Below are 27,220 nucleotides of genomic sequence, written 5' to 3' on the forward strand. Positions count from 1 at the left end.
TGAGAAAGCGGCGAGGCAAAGGCAAAACCGCTCAGAGCCATGCCTGGGAAGCACAGGGCAAGCCCAAAATCACCCAGATGCATCCTTTCCAGGCATCGGACAAATGGAAGTGTTGACAAGCCTTTAGTGGAGCATTTATTAAGGGCACCTCACAAGCAATCAAATTTCTTCCTGTTGCAGCTGACTCGTTGCTACTTTCCTCAAGGACAGAGAGCGTGCAACAAGATGAAGAGAGAAGTTGCTCGAGAAAACTCCAGAGGGTATCATCAGGTACATTGCTTTGTTACTTATAGGGGGGTTTGTGTGTAAATGAGAGAGAGAGAGAGAGAGAGTTGGTGAGGGGACATATATGTGTCTGTGGGTGGATATACCGTATTTTTCGCTCTATAAGACGCACTTTTTCCCCTCCAAAAATTAAGGGGAAGTGTGTGTGCATCCTATGGAGCGAATCCAGATTCCTTGGCTTCAGCGATAGCAACGCGAAGCCTCCAACGTGCAGAGGGAGCGCTTCCTCCGCGCTCCGGAGGCTTCACGTTGCTTTCCCTGAAGCCTGGAGAGCAAGAGGGGTCAGTGCGCACCGACCCCTCTCGCTCTCCAGGCTTCAGGGATAGTCGCCTAAAGCCTCCGGAGCACAGTGGGAACTTTTGCTGTGCTCCGGAAGCTTCGGGTTGCCTCCACCAAAGGCGAAGGCAATGTGGGAGAGGGAGAGCTGCGCAGCGCCCCTTCAGTGAAGCGGGAGGAGAAATGGAAGGGGCTCCGTTTCTCCTGCCGCTTTGCTGAAGGGGCGCTGCGCAGAAAGGGGAACAAATTTTTCTTGTTCTCCCCCTCTAAAACAAGGTGCGTCCTATGGTCGGGTGCATCCTATAGAGCAAAAAATACGGTAGAAGGAAAATGCTAGAAAAATATATTTGCAGGTTGCTGGTAAGCAGAGGCTCCATGGTCTGCCCAATATGGGGGAGGGGGTGCCTCGTTGCATGCTCATGATGTCAGAAGTGCAACACACTTGTGTGATGTCACGTAAGTCAGGAGGAGGCCCGGTGGGGCCCTCTGCCATTGTGGGGAGAACTGGGAAGCCCATCAGGGCTGCCGCCGTGGCCCAGCCTCTCAAGATTGGGAGGCTCAGCCCCATCCCCACAGACTTTGGGGGGGCTGAGGTGTCCTCATTCCCATAGAGTTGGTGCTTGCGCTGGTACGAAGCCTTGAGTCTCCTCTGGCAGAGGCATCAGAGCCAGTGCTCATGCTCCCTTTCTCCTGCCCACCCCACCACTTGTAAGCAGTGGCACCCGGGGCGGGACACATGCCTGACTGGCATGTTCTCTCCCACCTGGTCAGTCGTTTATGAGCTTCGAAAGCTTTCTGCAGCCCAAACATCACAGCAACTAATACCAAGAAGCATCAGCACACTTACGATCCTGCAGAGTATTTGCAGTTCGCATAACAGAACTCAGTAGCTCAGCATTTTGGCTAATCTACTTTATTTACATATAATACACTCGGAGCATTCTGCCTTAGCTCCTTCCTCTTTCACATCAGACAGCAAAAAGAGAAAGAACAAAAGACAATAGCCCCACTTCACGGAATACAGTAATATAAACATCCTGTCTCCGTCACTTCCCACTCTGTGGAGTGAAAACATACGCCGTTGTGTGATAGACAACCATCTCATGACTGCAAACACAGAGCAAGAATCCTAACAGGCCGGCCCCCTCTGCCCCCCACTTTGTACGCCCCTGCTTGTAGGACACCTGTCCTTCCCCATAGCAGCTTCTGAGGTCTCCCACAGCTGCACATGTGGTCCACACCTTTGCCACTTCCTGCCCTGTGCCTTTCCTCCCACTACCCAACCCCAACACTTCACAACACCCAGCAACACTTGGCTGTTGTCAGTGGGAAGAACCCTGAACTATTTTCCCCAGTATTGCTTCGGTTGGTCCCCGATCGCGTCCCTAAACCAACCAGAGCACAACTGTTTGCATCTTAGTTGAGCGTTTCTTAAGGATGCCCCCAACCAGTTGTGTTGCTTCCTGTTGCTGCAGGTGATTCCTTCCAGCCCTCCCTGAGGTCAGCAAGCATGAGGGAGGGGGACGTCAGGACAGGGAGGCAGGGGAGCAGCTTGGGAGCACTCCGGAGAGTGTCATCAGGTACGTTGCTTTGTGACTTTTGATTTTTTGTGTTTGTGAGACAAAGAAAGGGGGGAAGAAGAAGACGACGACGAAGAAGAGTTTGGACTTGATATCCCGCTTTATCACTACCCAAAGGAGTCTCAAAGCGGCTAACATTCTCCTTTCCCTTCCTCCCCCACAACAAACACTCTGTGAGGTGAGTAGGGCTAAGAGACTTCAGAGAAGTGTGACTAGCCCAAGGTCACCCAGCAGCTGCAGGTGGAGGAGCAGGAAAGCGAACCCGGTTCCCCAGATTAGGAGTCCACCGCTCTTAACTACTACACCACACTGGCTTTCCTTTCCTTTCACCCACCCACTTTTTTTTAAAGAAACGCTCCAACCTGTCCCTCTGTTTCCCTGACTTTCATTCCCCTCTTCCCTCTGGTCTTTCTTCCTTTTCCCCTTCACAGCCCAAAGGCTCTTCCCCCCTCCCATCAATAGATATGTGGGGTATGTGGTTCAACCCTATCTGGGCCTGCTCAGACATAAGATCTCCAGAGTAAAATGTGGTTTAGTCCTGAGTAAACATATATAGGATTTCAACCTTGAGCTTAGCTTCTTGGAGAAGTTGCTTGTCTCTGAGCCTCACCACTTTGCCCTTTGTAAAACGGGTTTTAGGGACTCTTCTGTTTGGTGAATGTCCATTTGGACATCTGGAACATGTTGGTTATGTTTCTGCAGCACAGTGGGCTCCCCCTCAGACCCCAGTGTTGGAGCAACCACTTCTCACAGAAACTGGGGGCAATGAGTTTTTACTTCAAAGGTAAAGGTATTCTGTTTGGATAAGCAAACAGAAAGCAGTCTAGTACAGTCATACCTCGGGTTACAGACACTTTGGGTTGTGTGATTTCGGGCTGTGCATCGTGCTGAACCCGGAAGTACTGGAATGGGTTACTTCCAGGTTTCGGTGCTTGCGCATGCGCAGAAGCACTAAATTGTGCTTTGCACATGCGCAGAACTGCCGAATCGCAACCCGTGCGTGTGCACATGCGGCGCTGCAGGTTGTGGACACTGCGGGTTGCGAACGTGCTTCCCGCATGGATCACGTTCACATCCCACTGTACAAGGCTTCAATACAAAGTCTCTCTCTCTCTCTCTCTCTCTCTCTCTCTCTCTCTCTCTCTCATGCAGTCCTTCAAGCGCAAGAAAACTTGTAAAAGGACACCTGTACTTTGCTTGTGGCAATTTCCAAGGTCCTTTTCTGATGGGCATGCATTCCACATCTTGGTCACTTCCTTGAATTTCCCGCGTTGTGCCTTGCCTCCTCACACCTTGCCTTTAACACCACTTTGCTGTTTTCAACATAAAATTCCCTTAGGCAGGACCTCCTGGGAGGAACATCAGTGTTGCTTTGGTTGATCCCTGACCATTTCCCTCAGTCAACCAGAGCACAACTGTTAAGTGTCTGACTTGGCCATTTCTCAAAGATGTCCCCAACTAATCATGTTCCTTGCCGCTGCAGTTGGCTCTGTCATGCCCTCCTCAACACCAGAGAGCATACAACAAGGTGAAATGTGCATCATGAGGGTGAAGAGCAACTCGGGAAGACTTGGGAAGATAGAATCAGGTACGCTGCTTGGGGACATATTTTTTTTCCTATTTGTGTGTGAGAGAGAATGTGTGGGGGAGATTTTGCAGTCAAATCTACAGTAATAATGCACATACTTACTAGTTAGCATGTGGATGTGTTAAGACCATAGAGCTGTCTTGCTGATAGGCCACAGACCATAGAAATGTAATTGGTAGAGGGGGCAGTGTGTGGTGTCATTTCCCCTTCTCTCCTGAGGGGGAAGAAGCCAATAAATATTTCCTGTACCTTCTCTCTCTCTCTCTCTCTCTCTCTCTCTCTCTCTCTCTCTCTCTCTCTCTCTCTCTCTCTCTCTCTCTCTCTCTCTCTTCCTTCGACCAACAATGGAGGCAGACATGCCTCCACTTGCTCCAAATTTTGGTACATGCCTGAAGCTGGTTTTTTTTTATAAAAAAAAAATACAAGTATTATCTTTAATGCCTGAAGCTGTTTGTTTTTTAAAAATACAAGTATTATCTTTAATGCTGTTGCTGCTAAGGATGATTATATGTTTTAAACTTACTTTTCAGTCTGTGGCCTGTTTTTTGTTGTTGTTTTTTTTTGTTCTTTTTTATAAACAGGTGAAGCAAAGGAGGAGATCACCCTAACGGCTAATTCCTATGATATGAATTAAACTGCCTAAATTGGGATTTAAACTCTGCTCAGCCCCACCCTTTATAAGCAGACAATAAGCTGATTCTTTTGTTTGTTAACTCACGCACATGTGTCTGTGGAGGGATAAAATATAGTTAATATATTCCCACACTTACCTAATAAAAACCCATCAGAGAGCATAGGGGAGGTTGAGCCATTCCCTCCCTCTTTTTTAAACTCTCTCCTACTCCTTTTTCTTCTCTTCCCTCTTCCCTCTGGTCTTCCTTCCTTCCTTCCTTCCTTCCTTCCTTCCTTCCTTCCTTCCTTCCTTCCTCACAGCTCCAGAGGCTGTTCACCCCTCCCACCAGCAGATGGAGATACACAGAGCAATCCTACCTGGGTCTGCCCAGACATAGGTTCTATGGAGTTCAGAGGGATTCATTTCCAAGCTAGCAAGTGTAGGAATGCAGTCTCCAACTTTGTTCCTTGGGCAAGTCACTGCCCTCTAAGCCTCACCACCTTAACAAAATCCATAAGTTCCACTCTAAAGATGGGGAGAAATTCAGGTCAATTCACACTGAAAGGTGAATCATACCTAATTCACACTTCCTGAAAGTATATGCAAATTGCGATGTCAGCCTCCTCCGAATTTTGCAGCATGGTTCACCAAGGACGCAACGTGTACAAACATGCAAAAAAATGTGTTAGGAGAAATTCGCACTAGCAACGCGGATGGATTTTCATGAGTGCTTTAAAAAAAAATCCCTTCAAAATTTGCATTCCTCCGAATTTTGCAGCGCAGTTCTCCAAGGATGTAATGTGTACAAACATGCAAAAAAAAAGGGTTAGCGTTAGCTAGCAACATAGATGGATTCTCATGAGTACTTAAAAAAAGAAAAGAATTTGCAAAGCAATGTGAAAATATGGAGAACTGAATTCAGGAGTAGAAAACATAAGAAACCCAAAATTGATAATTTGCCATTTCCTAGCCCTGACTCCCACCCACCCCTCTAAACTGTAGCCAACCCATCCCAGAAAAAGCTATTGTTGTTGTTTAGTCGTTTAGTCGTGTCCGACTCTTCGTGACCCCATGGACCAGAGCACGCCAGGCACTCCTGTCTTCCACTGCCTCCCGCCGTTTGGTCAGACTCATGTTTGTAGCTTCAAGAACACTGTCCAACCATCTCGTCCTCTGTCGTCCCCTTCTCCTTGTGCCCTCCATCTTTCCCAGCATCAGGGTCTTTTCCAGGGAGTCTTCTCTTCTCGTGAGGTGGCCAAAGTATTGGAGCCTCAGCTTCAGGATCTGTCCTTCCAGTGAGCACTCAGGGCTGATGCACACATGCACCTTGCCCTATAATTCAAACACTGACCTGGCCCCCTCTCTCTCTCTCTGTGAATCTCTCTCTCTCTTACAGTGAATATAGTTTTGGATCCAGAAACAGCAAATCACTACCTCATTCTCTCTGAAGACGGGAAGAGTGTGAGATGTGGAGGGGAAAGGCAAAATCTGCCCGACAGCCGAAAGAGATTTGATCCGAAGACCTATGTGCTGGGCAGCGAGAGATTCCGTGCAGTAAGAAAATGGTGGGAAGTGGAAGTTGGGGGAGAGAAAAATGCCACGTGGGCTGTGGGGGTGGCACGCGAGTCCACCCCGAGGAAGGGACAGGTCAGCCTTCAACCCAGTGTAGGAATCTGGGCTGTGGGAAAAGCCATGGTTGGCTCATTGTATGGACTTTGGGCTTTTACTGCCCCTGAGAGGACGCCTTTGCTCTTAAATCATGAGCTCAGGAAGATCCGGGTGACTCTGGACTACGAAAAGGGTTCTGTGGGATTTTTTGATGTCGAAGGAGATGTCTTGATCTTCACTTTCCCGAAAGCGTCCTTCTTTGGGGAGGAAATCCGGCCCTTTTTCTTGGTCGGGCAAGGAGCTGAACTGAGCTGCTGAATCTCCTCACAGCCCCCTCCCCAATCACCCCCAATGCCCCGAAAAAGAGGAGTTGTTTTTGCACTTCCCGTGCAGCTGCATGAGATTGGCATGTGGGGAAAACAGTGCTTTTAACAATGGTCTGGCAGGCAGAAATCCAACAGGCTAAGCCTCTTCTAGTATGAAAATACAGTTAAGGGAAAAGCTTCATCACAACTGTATTCCCTCTCATATTGTATTATGGCAGCCATGTTTTGTTATGGTCCTATGGCAGCCATTTTGTTACTGGTACCGACAGCACTCCCTCAAAACTTGAAATGTGCCCTCGTCCAAAATAAGTGGGCACCCGCTGGTCTACAATATCAATTCTGTACTGTACTGAACGTTTTGCATCAATAAACCATCTCCTTGTTTTCAGTTGCAATGTTTATTCTGTGGTCCTTATCCCTGGCTATGTTTCACCTACTGAGGTGAAAATCTGTGCCCAGAGTAACAACCTAAAGAGCAAATGTCCACCCTCCTAAGCAGAGAAAAAATTCATGGAGGATTAGGGTATGAATGCCTATTGGCCTTGAGGACTATATATTTTCCCTGCCTGTCAGTCTGAATACCAGATGGTGGGAAAAGAGAGTGCTTTTCCACCCAGCTCCTGGGCTTCCAGAACATGGTTGGCCACTGTGAGAATGCAATATTGGGCCAGATGGGCTTTTGACTTGATCCACCATTCCACACACACACAACGTTCTTCACACACACAAAGCTATGTCAGCGCACAGAGTTGCCACTGCAGACCACCTGAATGAAGCTCTGATGGTCCACAAACTCACTCCGGAAACCCCGGTCTAGAATCCTAGAAGCCATCTGTGATTATAACAGGTGTGCAGGCTACTCCTGGTTTGGCAACACGTGTATCCTCTGTTCCACAAGGACAAAATTTATCAACTCCACATTTATTGTACACCTGGCCTTGAGATGAGAGGTAAAGCGATGCATTTAGCATGGACAGCGCCATGTCACTAGCTCTACTCATTCACAGCCATTCCAACATGCTTCCATGTTCAGAACAGAAATAGCTCCAATTCCTTCCTCCTCCTCCAGGCACTCAAACCTACACACAGTGATCAACACAGAATTCTTCCCTTGTAGATCACCAGTACATGAGCTAAAAGCAAAACAATGTGCTATTGTGGGGTTGCCCAAGGTGGCACATGGCCTGTTCTGTAATAACTTGTTGACATATGTTCTTCTTCTTTGGCGATCACTCGTAGCTGAGTAAGATTGTCTTCCATGAACACGGGCTTAACAGTGAGTCCATAAGTGACTGTGGAGGCCAATTCTGGATCCATACATCCTTCCACAGTGGGGACATTGGTTTCCAGGTGGGAGTTGATCACAGTGAAGGTTTGCCAAGCGTCTTAGCATGTTTCTCCCTTTTATCCTGAGTACAAGTGTCTTCAAAGTCCATGACACCTTTGGTAAAGGCTGTTCTCCAATTGCTGTGCTCACGGGCCAGCATTTCCCAGTTGTCGGTGTTTATACTACATTTTTAAGATTTGCCTTGAGGCAGTCTTTAAACCTCTTTTGTAGACCACTAGCATTACGCTTTCCATTTTTAAGTTTGGAATAGAGTAGTTGCTTTGGAAGACAACAATCAGGCATCTGCACAATATGACCAGTCCAACGAAGTAGATGTTGAAGAATCATAGCTTCGACACTGGTGATCTTTGCTTCTTCCAGTACACTGGCATTAGTTCACCTGTCTTCCCAAGTGATGTGTAAAAATTTTTGGAGACCCCGTTGATGGGATCTTTCAAGGAGTTGGAGTCGGACATTGACATATGTGTGATGGCCTGAATGTAATGTTCTCACATTTTCCCTTTATGTAAAAAGGTTTTGGAAGCTGGAACAGACCAAAGGTAAATAGTTGCAAATTGAATGAGCAAATTGTATCAAAGATATGGGAAGCATATGACAGGGGGAGAGGGGGGAGGCTTGTCAGCTCCAGCTCATTTAAGCACTTAATTAGATTTCATCATGCAGATAGCCAAATATTTCCCTCTTCTGCAATAATGATTGCCTTTGTATGGCGGACAAGATGCACGGGTCCACAACAAATGCGCCATGAGCAGGGTAGGACTAGAACCAATGGCTTTGTGATGGCCTGGGACTCGGAACCAGAGGAGTCTCAGTCCGCAGCAGATCCTTTGCCTCAGGCATCATCTGAACCAAGTCTGGGGCCTGATCCTGAAGAGTCCCAGTCTGCACAGGTGCCCCTGCAACAAGCACCAGCTGGGCCGAGTCAGGGGCCTGAGCCTGCCCTGGCTCCAGATGCGGGGATTACCTCGTTGCCTTCAGCTGGGCCATCACTTACAGCTGCTTCACTACCGATTGGGTCAGGAGAGGCTGAGGCGGCCCCTGGGTCTAGTAACCCTCCAACGTCTCCCGAGCTGCAGAGACTCAGGTCTGAGAGAAGGAGAGACCTGAGTACTCGCAGGATGAGTGCTCGCCTTTGGGCGAAACAGGGAGGTGAGTTGCTGGGGGATCAGGACCCTGACAAAGATAAAAGGCTGTTGGATCCCGCCCCAGGTTGCGGGAGCAACATTGCTGTATGCCTGAGATCCTGTACCTGTCCTTGCCTGGTTTCCTGCCTCGTATCCTGCCTTGGCCCTGTCAGACTGACTCCTAGTGGAACCTTTGGATTCTGAACCGGATTCTCGGGTTACTCCTGGGCCCAGCACAGGCTTCAAGTTACAAGAAAGGCAATTCCGACTAAACATCAACAGTGGAACAGACTCCCTCAGGAGGTTGTGGACTCTTCTTCCTCAGGGTTTTTTGAGCAAAGGTTGGGCGGCCATTTTGTCAGGGATGCTTGAGTCGAGATTCCTGCATTGCAGGAGGTTGGACCTGATGACCCTCGTGGTCCCCCCCCAAAAAAACTCTACAGTTCTATGATTCTATGACTGAGAAAGGTGCAAAGATGAGGCAAAGAGAAAACAAAAGGTGTGGAGAGAGAAGCAAAAGCAAGACAGGTGACACGAAGACAAAACGTACCAGAAGGTTGAGGGGGAGGAGGAGGCACCAGCAGGGGCCAGAGAAAGAAAGGAGTTGGTAAAAGTAACTGAAAGCCAAATGAGGTGAAAAATACAATCATTTTGGATGCCATGGGTGCTTTCTTGATAAGTAGAGTTTGGATTTGATATCCCGCTTTATCACTACCCGAAGGAGTCTCAAAGCGGCTAACATTCTCCTTTCCCTTCCTCCCCCACAACAAACACTCTGTGAGGTGAGTGGGGCTGAGAGACTTCAAAGAAGTGTGACTGGCCCAAGGTCACCCAGCAGCTGCAGGTGGAGGAGCGGAGACTCGAACCCGGTTCCCCAGATTACGAGTCCACCGCTCTTAACCACTACACACAGTGGGTTAACAATCAGTCCCTCTTCCCAGGGAATGGGGATCTCCTAAGAAATCTCACCACCCCTAATTACACCACCCCAGTGGTGTAGTGGTTAAGAGCGGTAGACTTGCAATCTGGGGAACCGGGTTTGCGTCTCCGCTCCTCCACATGCAGCTGCTGGGTGACCTTGGGCCAGTCACACTTCTCTGAAGTCTCTCAGCCCCACTCACCTCACAGAGTGTTTGTTGTGGGGGAGGAAGGGAAAGGAGATTGTTAGCCGCTTTGAGACTCCTTAGGGTAGTGATAAAGCGGGATATCAAATCCAAACTCCTCCTCCTCCTGTTTTGCCTTAAAACTTAACGGTGTGACCTTGAGATAGTCGTTCTCTCTCTCTCAGCATAGAATACCTCATAGGGTTGTTGTTCTGAGGCATGGAATCACATTTGTTGTTGTTCAGTCATTTAGTCGTATCCAACTCTTCGTGACCCCATGGACCAGAGCATGCCAGGCACTCCTGTCTTCCACTGCCTCCTGCAGTTTGGTCAGGCTCATGCTGGTAGTTTCAATAACATGTCCAACCATCTCGTCCTCTGTCGTCCTCTTCTCCTTGTGCCCTCCATCTTTCCCAGCATCAGGGTCTTTTCTCCCATAAGAAAACACAAACATCATGGTGATAGCTTCTCGCCTTTCTGCTCAACAACAGGCCGCCTTCACCAACGAGCAGCCCCCTAGAAAGTAAAAAGAAGACACAACTACTGAAAGGGTCTGAAGGTTTGACCCACAACATTTGAAACAGAGGTTCTCTTGTACAGTGGTACCTCAGGTTACAGACGCTTCAGGTTACAGACGCTTCAGGTTACAGACTCCGCTAACCCAGAAATAGTACCTCAGGTTAAGAACTTTTCTTCAGAATGAGAACAGAAATCAGGCGGGGGCGGCAGGAGGCCCCATTAGCTAAAGTGGTACCTCAGGTTAGGAACAGTTTCAGGTTAAGAACAGATCTCCAGAACGAATTAAGTTCTTTACCCAAGGTACCACTGTACTAGATGAATAGCAGACCAACACCTCAGTGCGTGAAATGTGCTTAGCAAATCAAAGTTTGGAAAGATAAGAACCATCAAAGTGTTTAGAAAGAAAGCACGTCGGATTGAAAAACAAACCACTTGATTATTATCTTTCAAAAAATGGACACCCGGCCTTTGAAGAGCCCTTTGAAGAAGACCAAAACTTTGAAGAACAATTTGCTCCATCTGTAATAGGAAGGGAGAATGGCCTGGTCCAACTTGTTCACAGAGTTGCTCCAAAGGCTAGTTGGATTCATTGCTTCTTCCAGAAGAAAGTTAAAAGCAAAGCACTAGCTTCCAAACCTATGAGTGGCAGGCCTTCTGTTCTAGGACATGTGAAAAGCATTAACTTTATCAAATTAAGTACTTGTGATAGAAACTCTCTGCCAAGGATTGGGTCCCGAACACAAAACTCTGTTGATGTTACACAAAGAGATAAGACGATGATTGCCATGATTGCCAACATGAGTTCATACGCTTCTTCATTAAGTTTGTTCCACAAACAAACGCTTCAGTGTACACCCCAAAAAATCTTTATCAACAATTTTCAAGACAGATGCTTTAAATAAAGAACTGATTACATTTCTGCTGGTTGCATCCCATCAAAGTTGGAAAGGTTTATATAACTTGCTGTTATCTGTTTGGAGTCAGAAGGTTTTGGCAATGGCTCTCGTGGAAAGAGCTGGCTGATGTATAGATGGTATTTGACTCCTGTAAAATTAGCAAAGATATATCATAATGGTGACAATATATGTTGGAAATGTAAAGAAAAGGAAGGAACCTTTTATCATATGTGGTGGACTTGTCCCAAGGTGAAATCTGGGAAAAGATTTATAATGAATTGAAAAATTGTTGAAATATACATTTATAAAGAAACCAGAGGCCTTTCTTCTTGGAATAGCAGGTTTGGAATTGCCCAAGAAAGATGTCAAATTATTTTTGCATGCCACAACTGCTGCTCGTATTTTGTTAGCTAAAAAGTGGAAAACCCAAGAATTACCAACAATAGAAGAATGGCAGGTGAAGATGATGGAATTTTCGGAGCTAGCCGACCTGACCGGAAGCGTCCGCGACCAGAAGGAGGAGGAGTATCAGGAAGAGTGGAATAAATTTAATGATTATTTAGTTAAATTTGTTAAGTTAAACTAACTGAAAATAGCTTGCAGATACTTAATGGGCTTAGGATTTTATTTATGCTAAGTGAATTAATATGCTTAATTCCATAAGGTGAATATCTAAGGATGTTAATGTTTTAAGTTAAATTTCATAAAAATTGGGATTTGGAAAACCATTAAAAGGACATGCAATGAAATTCAACCAAGGGAAAGCGAGGAAGTCACTTAACAAAGTTAATAACTGTAATTTTCAATAAGGCTATGATTTATGTTTGTTTGTCTTATGTGTTTGTTTGTTTGTTTGTTTGTTTGTTTGTTTGCAATATTGTGAAAACTAATAAAATTTTTTTGGGGAAACAAAGTTGGAAAGGTTTATATAACTTGCTGTTATCTGTTTGGAGTCAGAAGGTTTTGGCAATGGCTGTCGTGGAAAGAGCATGATGAAGACTCAGTGGGTGGTATATGGGAAATGACACTTCAGGCATTCTTAGCACTGTTTATAACTCAACATGGAACTGGTCGGCCACTGTAAGAAGAGGATGCTGGACTGGACAGGCCATTGGCCTGATCCTGCAGGCTCTTCTTATGTCCTTATGTGCAAGGGGGTCCTGTAGTGAGTTTAAGGAGTGAATCAGAGGTGGGTCTCAGGCAGAGGTATCAAGCTGCACCCAACATTGAGGGAGCCTGTTGCCCATGCATGACATCACACAGGTGCCGCCCCCTCCAACCCAGCCAGGCCGACTTGGTCAATCCCACCCACCCACCCACTGCCCACTACTTTAACTTTGTAAGTCGCCACCCACCATGAGGCTGAGGCTGCCTTGCTGAGGCCACGGCCTCCCCCTCTGCAAGGCCCACCAAGGCACTTGGGCGCGAGACCATATAACACTGGTTTTGAAAGACCTACACTGGCTCCCAGTACGTTTCCGAGCACAATTCAAAGTGTTGGTGCTGACCTTTAAAGCCCTAAACGGCCTCGGTCCTGTATACCTGAAGGAGCGTCTCCACCCCCATCGTTCAGCCCAGACACTGAGGTCCAGCTCTGAGGGCCTTCTGGCAGTTCCCTCGCTGTGAGAAGCCAAGTTACAGGGAACCAGGCAGAGGGCCTTCTTGGTAGTGGCACCTGCCCTGTGGAACGCCCTCCCACCAGATGTCAAAGAGAACAACAACTAACAGACTTTTAGAAGACATCTGAAGGCAGCCCTGTTTAGGGAAGCTTTTAATGTTTATGTATTACAGTATTTTAATAATTTGTTGGAAGCCGCCCAGAGTGGCTGGGGAAGCCCAGCCAGATGGGCGGGGTATAAATAATAAATTATTATTATTATTATTATTATTATTATTATTATTATTATTATTATTCCTTTGAGAGGTCGGGGTGACTAAAGCTGCTTCACCGTCTAAATGTAGGTCAAAAGAGGCCTCTATAATCTGCTTCGTTCAGCACATCTGCAGATGAATATGCGTAATGCATGAGGAATATTTTCAATATTTAATTCTCTACATGAGTGTTTGATGGTATGATGCTCTTGATTTTTATGGAGAGTTGGACTATGTTTGGCTTCTGTCCCTTATATAATTATTATTATTATTATTATTATTATTATTATTATTATTATTATTATTTATACCCCGCCCATCTGGCTGGGTTTCCCCAGCCAGTTTGGGCAGCTCCCAACAGAATAATAATAATAATAATAATAATAATAATAATAATAATAAGCAATCAAACATTAAAAACTTCCCTATACTGGGCTGCCTTCAGATGCCTTCTAAAAGTCAGGTAGATGTTTATCTCCTTGACGCAGGTAGGGAGGGCGCCACCACCAAAAAGGCCCTCTGCCTGTTCCTTGTAACTTCACTTCTCACAGTGAGGGAACCACCCAAAGGCCCTCAGAGCTGGACCTCAGTGTCCGGGTTGAACGATAGGGGTGGAGACGCTCCTTGAAAGTTTTGAAATACAGTGGTACCTCAGGTTAAGTACTTAATTCGTTCCGGAGGTCCGTTCTAAACCTGAAATTGTTCTTAACCTGGAGCACCACTTTAGCTAATGGGGCCTCCCGCTGCCGCTGCGCCACCGGAGCACGATTTCTGTTCTCATTCTGAAGCACTATTTCTGGGTTAGTAGAGTCTGTAACCTGAAGCGTATGTAACCCGAGGTACCACTGTATCCTGCTTACTGAGCCTCAAGTGCTTCCATTCAACTATACTCATCTTTCAAAATGTTCCCTTTTTATACCACTTTAGGGACATTCTGTTTAAGCAGGTGTTCCAGCACATTCCAACAGTTGTTATGTGGCTGGTTCCTCACCCAAGGCCTCTACGTGTGTTACTTGTGTGTAGGGATGGGTGACTCTGTCCATTCCAATTTCACTCAATTTCTCATCTTTCTAGTCTTAAGCTTCCACATCAGTTTGCTATTATTGTTCAAGTCACCATCGGTTTTCTCCTAACAGGAACAAATTTCTCCTAATACGAACCAAATTGTACACAATTTTGCCTGGCGTCGCAAAGTTGTCAACAAAGCCGTTTCACTCGATACTGTATGTTATTTTCAATAAGAGGTTCGTTTTTATGCCCGGTTCACTCTAACACACGAATCTTTGCAGATTATCCCTTCTGGCTCAAGATCTGCACTGCAAAATTCAGAGACGTGAAAATTTCAAAGAATGGCTGTGTTTTGCTTCCCGTGTGGTTTCAGAAAGGGCTGGTTAAGCACGGTGAGCTTTAAAATGTGAACTGAATTGCATTTCTCCCCTGCTCCTACTTCTGTGTAAAGGGCAGACACACAGGATCCTGAAGTGCTCTGGGAATCTCTTTGCAGAGAGAGGTCTCTATGCAGAGACGGTGTTTGCTTATCACAGCAACAGCAGCGGCAGAATCAGCCGTGTAGTGTCAACGTTTGTGCAGCCACTTAGTTTGTGTGATTTCCAAGAACCGCCTGAGAAAAGGGGGAGGCATTAACCCCTCCCACATTTTCAGACCAATCCTGGAACTCTGACACCAAGAGCCTGGCATCCCGAATGCAATATAAGTCCCTCATTATGTGTTGAGGAAAGACAGAAAGACAGAAAGACAGAAAGACAGACAGAAAGACAGACAGAAAGACAGACAGAAAGAAAGAAAGAAAGAAAGAAAGAAAGAAAGAAAGAAAGAAAGAAAGAAAGAAAGAAAGAAAGCAAGCCATGGCTTCAGGCTCTCTCCATGACTTCCCTGATCAGATTTGTTCCATCTGCAAGCAATGCTTCGACGATCCAGTGACTATTGACTGTGGGCACAATTTCTGCCAAGCCTGTCTCCCCTCGCTGCCTCATTGGGGGGAGCCCGACAGAGACCCTTCCTGCCTGCTGTGTGACGAAACTGTCCATCAAAGGAACTTCAAGCCCAACCAGCAACTGGCCAACCTCGTACAGCTTGTGAGGAAACTTCAGGAGGGGGCGAAAAGAGATGCCGAAAGGAAGGAAGTGAGCAAGAGTCACCAAGATCCCCTGAGGCTCTCCGGCAAGGAGGATCGAGCCCCCAACTGCACTGTGTCTAAATGCAACAAGGAGGACAAAATCCAGGATGTGGTTCTTGCAGAAGTGGCCACTCAAGGATCCAAGGTAGGAGGTCTCCACGAAGGAAGAGGACAGGGAAATAATTGGGTCTTCTTCCTGGAGGTTCAAACTGAAGATCACACACACACACACACGGACAGCTCAGTTGGTAGAGCATGAGACTCTGACTCTCAAGGTTGTGGGTTCAATCCCCACGTTGGGCAAAAGATCTCTGCATCATAGATGGTTGGACTAAATGACTCCACAATTCTATGATCCCATGGTATTCCATGTACACTTTCATGAGGCCATTTGAGCTGCAGGGGGAAACTGAGACTTCTTTTTGTTACTTTGGGGGCCTGGGGGTTAAATTCGAACACCTTTTGTAGGGAGGGAATGTGGCAGTCGAGCATGGTGGAGGTTTTCCTCTTTTGTTTAACTCAGAACACCTTGCCATCACTTCTAGGAATGGTTCAGCCACTGCCATTGGCCATATTTGGGGGAATAGCAGAATCGTCTTGGGTACGAGACTAAATGATGGCTAAGCAACCCTTGAGCTGATTTTGAGGGCATGCAGGGGGGTGGAGGGGACGGGAGAGGGAGAGGAAGTCTCACTGCAGGTGCAGAAATCTGTTGCCCAAGCAGAGATGCTTTCAGCCCATTGTCAGCAACATCCCGAGGGAAAGTTGTTGAAGTCTCCTTGGTGTCCAAAGTGTAGGAACTGATAAAAAGAAGTTCTGCAGGCGTGTAATTCCAGGCATGCAGGATGTTGACGTGTGTTTTAATCTGGCTTTTGGCTTACCTTGATTTTAATTAATTTCTAAATGTCGTAAATAGCTGCTTTTATCTCTCTCCTTTTGCCAATAATTATATATATTTTTATTTTTGTAAATGACTTTGAGGTTGTATTACAACCAAGCGGGATAGAAACCTTTTGCAATAAATATGGATAAATAACTTAATAAATGCTTAAACCCATCTATCAGCCACCATCCAAGTCACCGCCAAAATAAAAACAGACCAAAATCACAACATACCTAAATGCATCGGCACATTGGGGTCCATATTTGATCTGTTAAATCTGAAGCTGTGTTTCTGACCCCATTTACTATAATGGGGAATTTTAAAATGGCTATAATCTCTCTTCCTTTTCACATAAGTGAGTGAAATATCTGAAGGGCTGTTATGTACTCAGCTTGGATCCTAGAACAATAGGCAGGTAGGATCCTAGAATGCTACAACTGATTGGCTTGCAGGAAAAGACCAATCAGGCTCCAGGAAGAAGTTAATCAGCCTATTAGGCTGGTAGGATCATAGACTGCAACAACTGATTGGAAAAGTCCAATCGGGCTCCAGGAGGGAAGCAGAATCAGCCAATCAGACAGGACTCATTGTGTAAATAATGTACCGTACTTTTCGCTCTATAGGATGCACCCGGCCATAGGACACACCTTGTTTTACAGGGGGAGAACAAGGGAAAAAAATTCTCCCCCTCTCTGCTCAGCGCCCCTTCAGTGAAGCGGCAGGAGAAACGGAGCCCCTTCCTTTTCTCCTCCCGCTTCACTAAAGGGGCGCTACGCAGCTCTTCCTCTCTGCTGAAGCCAGGAGAGTCTTGCTCTCCCAGCTTCAGCAAAAAGAACCCAAAGCCTTTGGAGCACAGCGCAAGTTCCCGCTGTGCTCCAAAGGCTTCAAGCGGCTATCCCTGAAGCCTGGAGAGCGAGAGGGGTTGGTGCTCACCGACCCCTCTTGCTCTCCAGGCTTCAGCAAAAGCAACGCGAAAGCCTACGGAGCGTGGAGGGAGCGCTCCCTCTGCGCTTCAGAGGCTTTGCGTTGCTATTGCTGAAGCCAAGGAGCCTGCATTCACTCCATAGGACAACAACGCACACACATTTCCCCTTAATTTTTGGAGGGGGAAAAGTGTGTCCTATAGAGCGGAAAATACGGTATATAAAAGCCTGACGTTTGGGGGGCAATTCAATCACTGTTTTACAAGCTGCAATAAAGAGCATGAAATCACTACAGGACTCTGAATATATTTCAAGGACTATGTCACATGCAAGAGGGAGCAAATTTGTTTTCTCCTGCTCTGGAGGGTAGGATGTCAACCAATGGCTTTAAGTTACAAGAAAGGAGATTCCGACTGAACATTCAGTCTGTTCAGCAGATTCCTATGAGAGGCGGTGGACTCTCCTTCCTTGGAGGTTTATAAGCAGAGATTGGATGCTCATCTGCCAGGGATGCTTCAGCTGAGATTCCTGCATTGCAGGTGGTTGGACTAGATGACCCTTGGGGTCCCTTCCAATTCTATGATTGTATGAAATTTGCAGGCAAAGTAGCCCCTCCAGTGGCTGATGGAACGATTGCCTTAGTGCTATGTTGGATTCCATGCAATGTATTAGAGGACATGCAAGCCGACTCCATAGAAGTGATCTTTCTGGGCTGTTGGGAGAGCTGTTTTGTAAATTTTGATGTTTTTGCCCAGCTGCTATTTACGTTTATCTGAATACTGTTTTAAACTCTTTTAAGTCTCTTGGAGACCTCTGTGCAACAAGTGACTAATAATAATAATTTTTCAAATAGTTGTTGTTGTTGTTTAGTCGTTTAGTCGTGTCCGACTCTTCGTGGCCCCATGGACCAGAGCAGGCCATGCACTCCTGTCTTCCACTGCCTCCCGCAGTTTGGTCATAGTTATTATCCTACAGCAATTTACGCCAGCGTGGTGTAGTGGTTAAGAGCGGTGGACTCGTAAACTGGTGCACCGGGTTCGCTTCCCCACTCCTCCACACGCAGCTGCTGGGTGACCTTGGGCCAGTCACACTTCTCTGAAGTCTCTCAGCCTCACTCACCTCACAGAGTGTTTGTTGTGGGGGAGGAAGGGAAAGGAGAATGTGAGCGGCTTTGAGACTCCTTCGGGTAGTGATAAAGCGGGATATCAAATCTAAACTTTCCTAAAACATATCCATTCTGCAGGTGACCCAAGCTGCACCTCCTAACATCAATGCCACGAAGACCCCAGTTCCGGGCTCACCAACCGCAAATGAGGAACAGGAAACCACTTGCTCCATCTGCAGGGAGTATCTTACAGACCCTGTGACCCTGGACTGCGGCCACAACTTCTGCCGGGGGTGCATCACCTGCTATTGTAAGATATGGGAAAATCAGGATGGGGGAGCCTTGAAGTGTCCTCTTTGCAAATTCCGGATCCAGAAGTGGAATTTTCGATCCAATTTGCTGCTGGCAGAAACAGTAGAAGGCCTCAAACTCCTTCCACTGAAATTATATAAGGTAAAGTAAGGTGTGTGGGGGGATCATGTTGGGATCCTCTGTTCCTATTATAGTCAGTGCTGAATTATGAAGGGAGGGGAGGAAATCACCGTATTTTTTGCTCTATAAGACGCACCAGACCATAAGACGCACCTGCAAGGCAGAGCTGTTCCACCAGGCCTTTGGTCAGAGCACAGCCTGACCCCCTCCTCTGGCAATCTGTACAGAATTTTGCTTGATGGTTGCCATCAATTTGATTTTAATTTGATTTTAATTAATTTTATAATGAATGTTTTTACAATGTTGGATTATTTTGATTGTTGTTAGCCGCCCTGAGCCCAGCTTCGGCTGGGGAGGGCGGGATATAAATAAAAATTATTATTTATTATTATTATTATTAGTTTTTGGAGGTTGAAAACAAGAAAAAAAATATTCTGAATCCCAGAAGCCAGAACAGCAAGAGGGATCGCTGCGCAGTGAAAGCAGCAATCCCTCTTGCTGTTCTGGCTTCCCGGATAGCTGCGCAGCCTGCATTGGCTCCATAAGACGCACACACATTTCCCCTTACTTTTTAGGAGGGAAAAAGTGAGTCTTATAGAGCAAAAAATACGGTATATCCTACCGTCCCCAGCCTAAGCTGGGCTCAGAGCGCCTAACAACAGCAGAGGCTGTAATCCCAGGATCCAGCAAGTGTTAGAATTCAATCAAGGCTTGGAGAGTTATGCTGTGTGCCAGACCCCTCTAATGCCAGGATCCAGCAAGTGTTAAAACAGTTATCAGCAACCTTTTTCAGCAGGGGGCCAGTCTACCGTCCCTCAGACCATGTGGTGGGCCAGACTATATTTGGGGGGAGGGATGAACAAATTCCTATGCTCCACAAATAACCCAGAGATGCATTTTAAATCAAAGCACACATTCTACTCATGTAAAAACACCAGGCAGGCCTCACAAATAACCCAGAGATAATTTTTAAATAAAAGGACACATTCTACTCAGGTAAAAACACGCTGATTCCTGGACCATCCATGGGCCGGATTGAGAAGGCGATTGGGCCGCATCCGGCCCCCGGGGCTTAGGTTGCCTACCCGTGTTAAAATCTAACCAAGGTTTCTAATTTTTGTAATAGCCATGTGAGTCTCCGGGGGGAGGTGTAAGGAGAACAAAGGAAGGGGAGATGGCAGTTGCCCCTCCCTCAACTCACAGATAGTTGTATATATGTGTAAACAAACAACATATCATAAAGGCACCACAGTCTCTGCTGTGCCTTATTCCCAAAGGGAAACACGAACCCTGATGAGAAAGCGCCCGGAACCCCGGAAATCTCTCGCCGCTCGGAGGCTTGGGTGGCACACAATGTTATTTTCAATCTGTGCAGGAAAGAACCCAGAGCCAGCTGAAGTCTTTGGAGAAAGAAAAGCAAAACCTTGTCAATCAGAAACAGTCCGAAGAAGAGGAAAAGGAGAAATGTCTGGTAGGTTTTTTTCATTCAAGATCTTTGCAAGCCAAGGTTGTGCGTAGACAACAGACTCACAGCCAGGGTGGGGATCGTGGAGCAAACCAGAACCCCAGAAAGTCTGTCGCTTTAAAACTGCCTTGCACTTGGCCAGACTAACCCAAGGCTATTCCACAAAGCCCTCTAAATCATGTACATAAAAGGTGAAGGTAAAGGTAAAGGACCCCTAAGGGTGGCGCTGTGGGTTAAACCACAAAGCCTGGGACTTGTTGATCAGAAGGTCGGCGGTTCGAATCCCCGCGACGGGGTGAGCTCCCGCTGCTCGGTCCCTGCTCCTGCCAACCTAGCAGTTCGAAAGCACGTTAAAGTGCAAGTAGATAAATAGATACCACTCCGGTGGGAAGGTAAACGGCGTTTCCGTGCACTGCTCTGGTTTGCCAGAAGCGGCTTAGTCATGCTGGCCACATGACTGTACGCCAGCTCCCTCGGCCAATAAAGCAAGATGAGCGCTGCAACCCCAGAGTTGGCCACAACTGGACCTAATGGTCAGAGGTCCCTTTACCTTCAGTTAAGTCCAGTCGCGAACGACTCTGGGGTTGCGGCGCTCATCTCGCTTTACAGGCCGAGGGAGCCGGTGTTTGTCCACTTCTGCAGACTGTTTTCCCATGTCGTGTGGCCAGCATAACTAAGCCGCTTCTGGAGAAAACAGAGCAGCGCACGGAAACGCCATTTACCTTCCTGCCGGAGTGGTACCTATTTATCTACTTGCACTTGCTTTCAAATTGCTAGCATAGCATCCTTTAAACCCACAGGCTGGTATGGCAGGAAAGGCTAGAACTTTCCTACTTCCTACTTTCCTAAAATTTCGGAACTAATCACTTCTTTCCTTAGCCATTCCTTGCCCTGTGTGCAGCCTGAAATTAGCTGCATGTGTGTGCAGTCATGGGTCAGCTGGATGTGTGTAAATGGGGGATTGCCAGTACTGGATGTGTGTTGTGTTACCTGTGCATGTTGCACGTCTGATATGTGGAGTGGATTTATGTGTATGTGTGGAGGACAGAGGGGGGGCGTTTCCATGTTTGTTCCAGGTGCATTTGTGACACCTGTGTGGACGTTCTTCCCTCAGAAACAGTTAAACAAAGAAAAGCAGAAAATCAAAGACGCCTTTGAGAAGATGCAGAATTCTCTGGAGGAAAAAGAGAGTTCCTCGCTGGCCCGCCTGAGAAACCTAGAAAAGGAGATTAAGAAGAAGGTGGCGGAAAATGGCAACAGACTCTCGGAGGGCATTTCTTACCTCACGAAATTGATCGCTGAGCTGGAGGAGAAGTGTGAGCAGCCTCCACAGCTGTTCCTTCAGGTGAGATGGAGTTAATGTCACCTGAAGGTGACATTTAGTTTTCCGCAGAGAAAACGGGGCAAATCAGGTAACACAAATATGAGACAGACTTCTCTATATCTTTCTCTTTCAGGACATCGAAAGTGCCTTGCTCAGGTATGCAGCTTCTTCTCCTGCCATTACTGACTCTTAAAAATAAATAAATCGCTGCTTATTCCCCAGAAAGCCTTGATGCAGCTAACAGTAGCAAAAGCAGAATAAACAGTATAATGTCCATAGGCTGCAGGGCAAGGTGAGCAATAACTGGCTTATCTCCTTCCTTTCTGTTACACAGTTTTTAGTCTAGCTTCTACACCCTTTGGATCTGACATTATTTGGCACAGATAATTTGTCCACAGCTACATTTGTCTTGACAGGGTTTCCCCAGCCACCCTGGGCGGCTCCCAAAAGAATATTAAAAGCACTATAAAACATCAAAGATTAAAAACTTCCCAAAACAGGGCTGCCTTCAGATGTCTTCTAAAAGCCAGATAGTTGTTTATTTCCTTGACATCTGATGGGAGGGTGTTCCACAGGGCAGGCGCCACCACCGAGAAGGCCCTCTGCCTGATTCCCTGTAGCTTCACTATTTGCAGGAACGGAACCACCAGAAGGCCCTCGGAGCTGGACCTCAGTGTCTGGGCTGAACAATGGAGGTAGAGGCGCTCCTTCAGGTATACAGGGCTAAGGTCATTTAGGGCTTTAAAGGTCAGCACCAACACTTTGAATTGTGCTTGGAAATGTACTGGGAGCCAATGGAGGTCTTTCAAGACCGGTGTTATATGGTCTCAGTGGCTGTTCCCAGTTACCAGTCTAGCTGCCGCATTCTGGATTAGTTGTAGTTTCCGGGTCACCTTCAAAGGGATGAAGCACATTCTTGTGTGAGCCCAAGAAGCCCCTCTATATAGAACCAGGCTGTAGTCCCCTCCATTCCTCCCTCTCTACTTCTCCCAAAAGCGCTGGCTACTTAAAAACCTTTTCAAACGACAGGTGCCGCGCATTGAATCTATAAAGCATTAGAAGAATTACCATTCTTTAAGCTTTCTTTTTGCAAACCCATCTTTCCCTCCCGGGTACAGGGAGAAACGAGTGGAGCATTCAGCAGACCTTTCCACCTGGCTGGAGGAGAGACTCAAGATCTGTTGTCAGAAAAATTCCGCGCTAGTAAACGCTATGGTGAAATGTGCAGGTATTTGGGGCAGCTCGGGAGTCGGGGGGGGGGAGAGAGAGAGGTTGAGCTCTCAAAGATATAACTGTGGAGGAAAGCGATCTAGGGCCCGGGGTGGAAAATGCAACGGAAACATCCACCCGGCTGTGAAAAAGGCAAAATTCCTTGCCAGCGAAAGGCATAGAAACAAAAACATTGCGATGCCTTTCTGCAAATCGATGGTGCAAACCTGAGAGATTCTGGAGAGGCCTAGCAAAAAAATGAAATCTACATTATTTATTACATATTGATAAGCTCTTTGAGCGAATTTGTCGTTTTTAAAACCTAACATTTCCTTCCTTCTCCCACCTCCTCAAACAGATTCTCTGGAGGAAGCATTGAAGAAAGGTAATTTTGGGGGGACAGAATACCAAGGGATATTTTGATGGGATAAGTTGCCAGTGGGTCCGCCTGCTGACCACAGAAAGTCACCCACTTTAAAACTGTAGCACATCTAATGTAATTCTAATTTATGTGATGATCGTAATCGAGGTCAAGTTGACATATTGCTATTTTGTACATTGATGCTGCTTCTTGCTTGCTTGAGTCACACAAAGCAATAAATCAACCTAAAAAAGCAAAACAACCCATGAAATACAGTACCTCATTTTTATATTTCAGAAGGTTTGAATAAATTTCCCACTCACACTACAGCGCCTCTGGAGCAAAAACTGGAGAAAGGTAATATTATGGAACTAAATGAGAACTAAATCTTGGTGGGAGATGGTGCTTGGAAAAGAGTCAAGGAGCAGAACTGGTTTTATTCTGGGAATAAATTCAGTAAATTGAGTAAATAATAATTGTTTCTTAACTGTGCCTGACATGCAATCCAAAAGTTAATTCATTCAGCATAGCCCTATATTTAAATGCCAATCTTAATCAGGGAAGTACTGTAACAGGGCTTTTTTTAAAAGAAGCAACCACTGAAACATGTATGATTGTTTTATTCTATTGCTTCTTAAACGAGAACTGAACAAAAGTAAGTTATGGAAGAATTAGATGGAAACACAAGCCCCCCAATGAAAATAAGGACACCCAATCACACATAAAACATTAACCATAGTCGCTGAGAGCATGTCATTCAAATAAAAACTACCAAGTCTAACAAATGAGTAATTATTATTGTTGTTGTTGTTGTTATTGTTATTATTAATATTAATATTAATTGTTGTTGTTGTTAATTGAATTTATATACCGCCCTATACCTGGAGGTCTCAGGGCGGTTCACAAAAAAGATAACAATATATAAAAAGAATAACCCAATAATGCCCCACCCCAAAAAAGAGCTACATTTTAAAAGGGCATAGGATGTTGATGAAGTCAACCAAAGGCCTAGTTAAAAAGGAACATTTTTGCCTGGCACCGTTTTGCTCGAGCAACCTGGCCGCTGAATTCTGCACTAGCTGTAGTTTTCAAACAGTCTTCAGAGTCACCTCTACGTATAGCTTTCAACCGTCCCTTATTTGGTGGGAAACTCCCTTATCCCAGCGCCGTGTCCCATTGCTGTCCCTTATTGATGATGTCCCTTAAATTTCCCGGGTTTCATGCTCGCCCGGCTCGGGAGGGAAGCAGCGGCTCGGGGTGCTCCGCTGCAAGAGAGAGCGCGCGAGGAGTTCCATCAGTCTTTCCCTACCCAAGAGAGAAGGGGTGAGGGAGAGAGACTCTCACCCACGCCGCCCAGAAGCCTGGAGGCAGCAGCGGTGGCGGCAGCTGAGGAGGCGGCCTGAGGGGGGAGGAAGAGGAGAGAAGGGCAGCACTTCAGCGGCCGCCGCAGCGTCGCAACCGCCTCATGCCGGATTGACAGAATCTGTCAATCTTACTCTTTACAATAGCAAAATCCCTTATTTTGGCTGCTGATCCCTTATTTTCGAGGCTGCTGGTCCCTTCTTTTCAGATCTGTAAGTTGACAGCTATGATGTAAATATGTCCCTGACTGGAAATGGGTAGAAAGCATAGCTAAAGGTGGTGTTCCCAGGTGTAGCAGACCCGAAGGGATCGTTCCTTCTCATCTGCTTAGGAGTGTACGCTTACTCGCCGGGAGATTTAAGCCCACGTTTATTTTCCCTTTCTCTGTGTGCCCTTCAGTGAGCGTGACTCTGGATCTACAAACGGCACACCCTCTGCTCGCGCTGTCTGCCGATCTGAAGAGCGTGAAGGTTGGGGAAGTGTCTGATGACCAGGCCGAGGATGAATTGTTCTGCATACCCTATGTGCTGGGCCGTGAGAAGTTCACGTCCGGGAGACACTGGTGGGAGGCCGAGCTGGATTTAAACGAAGAAGACAAGGAATACATGGATCAGGAGTGCTTGTGGATCGTAGGGGCGGCACGAGAGTCCTTCCAGGGAAATAAAGGTTTCAACCTGAGCCCTAAAGCTGGGGTCTGGGCTGTGGGGGTGAGCCCCTTTTCCAAAAAGCTCACTGCTTTCACTTCCCGCAAGCCAAGCGATTCGCTCTTGGCACATCAGGTTAGGAAGATCCGAGTATCCCTGGATTACAAAGCACGCCAGGTGGAGTTTTTTGATGCCGATACAGATGCCTCCATTTTCACTTTTTCGGCAGCTTTGTTCGCTGGGGAGGCCATTCGTCCCTTTTTTTGTCTGGGGGGAGAAGGACTTGAATTGAAGTGTGGGAACTGAGCAGAATATTCACCAGCCCTGGTCTTACCCTGAAAACAGATAGCTAGTGGAAGCTTTCCTTCTGGTGCAAATAGCAGCTGTGGGGGTGTATTAGGGCTGTGCTAATGGAATCTTTCCTTCAAGTGCAAATAGCAGCTGTGGGGGTGTATTAGGGCTGTGCTGAGACCCCACTGATCTGCCTCGTGGTCCCTGGGTCTGCACATCACCCACGTGCGGACAGGGATGTCCCACCCTCTGACAGCCCTGGATTGCTCTGGGCTTTGCAACCCAATCCAGGGCTATTTGAAACAGACTCGGTTGATGCCCAGATTCTGCCCTCCCCCCCCAATCAGCCTGATCCAGTTTGGGACTCAGCCTAACACGCTCTGTAGCCCTAGTAGGTATAGAAGGAGAAATTAGGTTTGATTTGCATGCTAATGCAAAAATACCAAATTTACACTCCCCATAACAATGTGTGAACCAAAGCCTAGCTATCCTTCAAAATCCACACTTCTCAGAATTTTGCTATGCAGAATTTAGTAGTCTTCTAGCCAGATAATGTGTACATTAGGGGGAATTGTGCGTAATACCGCATATATTAGTCACTATAGCATACAAACATGCATTATGTCTAGCGAAACTACTTGCAAAAATGGGTATATTGGCCAAAATTGCATAAGGAGAAATGCACACTAAAATCTCTATACTGAGCTTATCCACCTGGATTTTTAAAAAATCCAATCATATTCCTTAATCTAATCAAGAAACATGCTTTTTTCTGATGAAAATATGAAAAATCATTGCATATCCTATGCACTATTCTACATATGCATATGCACTCTAGAATTCCTAAAGTAACCAGTATAATCCAGCATGCTTGAGTAATTAGTGTGTGAAGAGGTTAAAACCATAGAGTAAGCTGTCCTGCCAGGCTTCGTCTATTTTACTTCCCCTCCCACCTTGGGAAGAAATGGATAACCAAGCCTTTTGGATTTCTGTATGGAAGGATCTCTGAATTAGTCACTCCAGCCAGCAGCATAGCTTTAACCTGCCTCCTTTGTTTCAGACCAGAATGGAGTTCTGAAACTAGCATTTTTCTATACCAATAGTTTAGGTACTTTTGCATTCATGTAGTTGAGCAACGATTTTGACTGGCTGCGTATCTTTTCTGTCTGCTGTATGGAAAAGCACATGAATTGTTTTGTAAGGAAACCATTTTATGTGGTCTATCTCTGTGCTGGGGAATCAATATAGCTTGGAAGGAGCTTTTTAAAAAGGGTTTACAGCCTATATTTCCATGCTTTTCTTTGCTGCATGTTTTGCGATGTTAAATCTCTGCTGGGGTTTTCTCACCAAAGGGTGCTTGCCCCAAACTTGGGCCTAGACTTCTAGTATGCCAATAACCAACACATAAGCAGATACATTAAACAATGCACATTGCTGTATATTTAACAGTATGTATCAATAAACTTATAAAGTTACTCTGCAGAAATGTACCACAGTATGTTGTTTTACTCTTTTATACTTATTATACATATACCATACTTTTGGGGGAAAGTGTATCATTATACATGAGCGGAGTGTCATTATCTTCCCACTGAAAAAACTCAAATTTATCTCTGCACATCTAGGGACAGGTGAAGAGATGCCATATAAGAAGAAGGGTCGAGTATGATTTTCTGACAAGATTTTCATACCTCTCGTTTAGAAACTAAGCCATAACACAAGGACATATGTTTTTTGAATTCATCTGTTCATCTTTCCACATCCAGTGGCCAAAAAAACATCAAACACACACATACACATTTTTAAAATAGGAGGAACGCTTGCTTACAGTTGCATGTGGTTTTTCTCCCCACAAAAAATAAATTTAATTTTTCATGACCCAAAACACTTCCTTCTCTAGATTGAAAGAGCAAGGTACAGTGGTACCTCAGGTTAATAATAATAAT

At 46.1% G+C, this 27,220-nt stretch overlaps 3 protein-coding genes across 3 annotated transcripts in view; all 3 read left to right on the forward strand.

Moving 5' to 3' along the window:
• The window catches only part of LOC309364708 (zinc finger protein RFP-like), a 110,154-nt gene extending 103,483 nt beyond the window's left edge, over positions 1–6,671 (forward strand). Inside the window, exon 10 of the transcript XR_014165869.1 lies at positions 6,495–6,671. The gene's annotated coding sequence lies outside the window, so the exon portion shown is untranslated. The remainder of the gene's footprint in view (positions 1–6,494) is intronic.
• The window catches only part of LOC309364654 (zinc finger protein RFP-like), a 16,418-nt gene extending 9,747 nt beyond the window's left edge, over positions 1–6,671 (forward strand). The window contains exons 7-10 of the mRNA XM_081902364.1: positions 181–270; positions 2,037–2,141; positions 3,625–3,729; positions 5,739–6,671. Of these exons, the coding sequence (XP_081758490.1) occupies positions 181–270; positions 2,037–2,141; positions 3,625–3,729; positions 5,739–6,268 (830 nt within the window). The 3' untranslated portion in view covers positions 6,269–6,671. The remainder of the gene's footprint in view (positions 1–180; positions 271–2,036; positions 2,142–3,624; positions 3,730–5,738) is intronic.
• Positions 6,672–14,922: 8,251 nt separating this feature from the next.
• On the forward strand, positions 14,923–26,764 carry LOC309364623 (zinc finger protein RFP-like). The gene is made up of 9 exons (XM_081902295.1): positions 14,923–15,420; positions 18,325–18,639; positions 19,994–20,089; positions 21,198–21,428; positions 21,541–21,563; positions 22,526–22,635; positions 22,975–23,001; positions 23,275–23,334; positions 24,739–26,764. The coding sequence occupies exons 1-9, from the start codon at positions 15,004–15,006 to the stop codon at positions 25,287–25,289; spliced, it is 1,830 nt and encodes a 609-aa protein (XP_081758421.1). The 5' UTR covers positions 14,923–15,003; the 3' UTR covers positions 25,290–26,764.
• The last annotated feature ends 456 nt before the right edge of the window (positions 26,765–27,220 follow it).

Source organism: Podarcis melisellensis (assembly GCF_964234715.1).
Source record: "Podarcis melisellensis genome assembly, chromosome: 2".
Taxonomy (NCBI): domain Eukaryota; kingdom Metazoa; phylum Chordata; class Lepidosauria; order Squamata; family Lacertidae; genus Podarcis; species Podarcis melisellensis.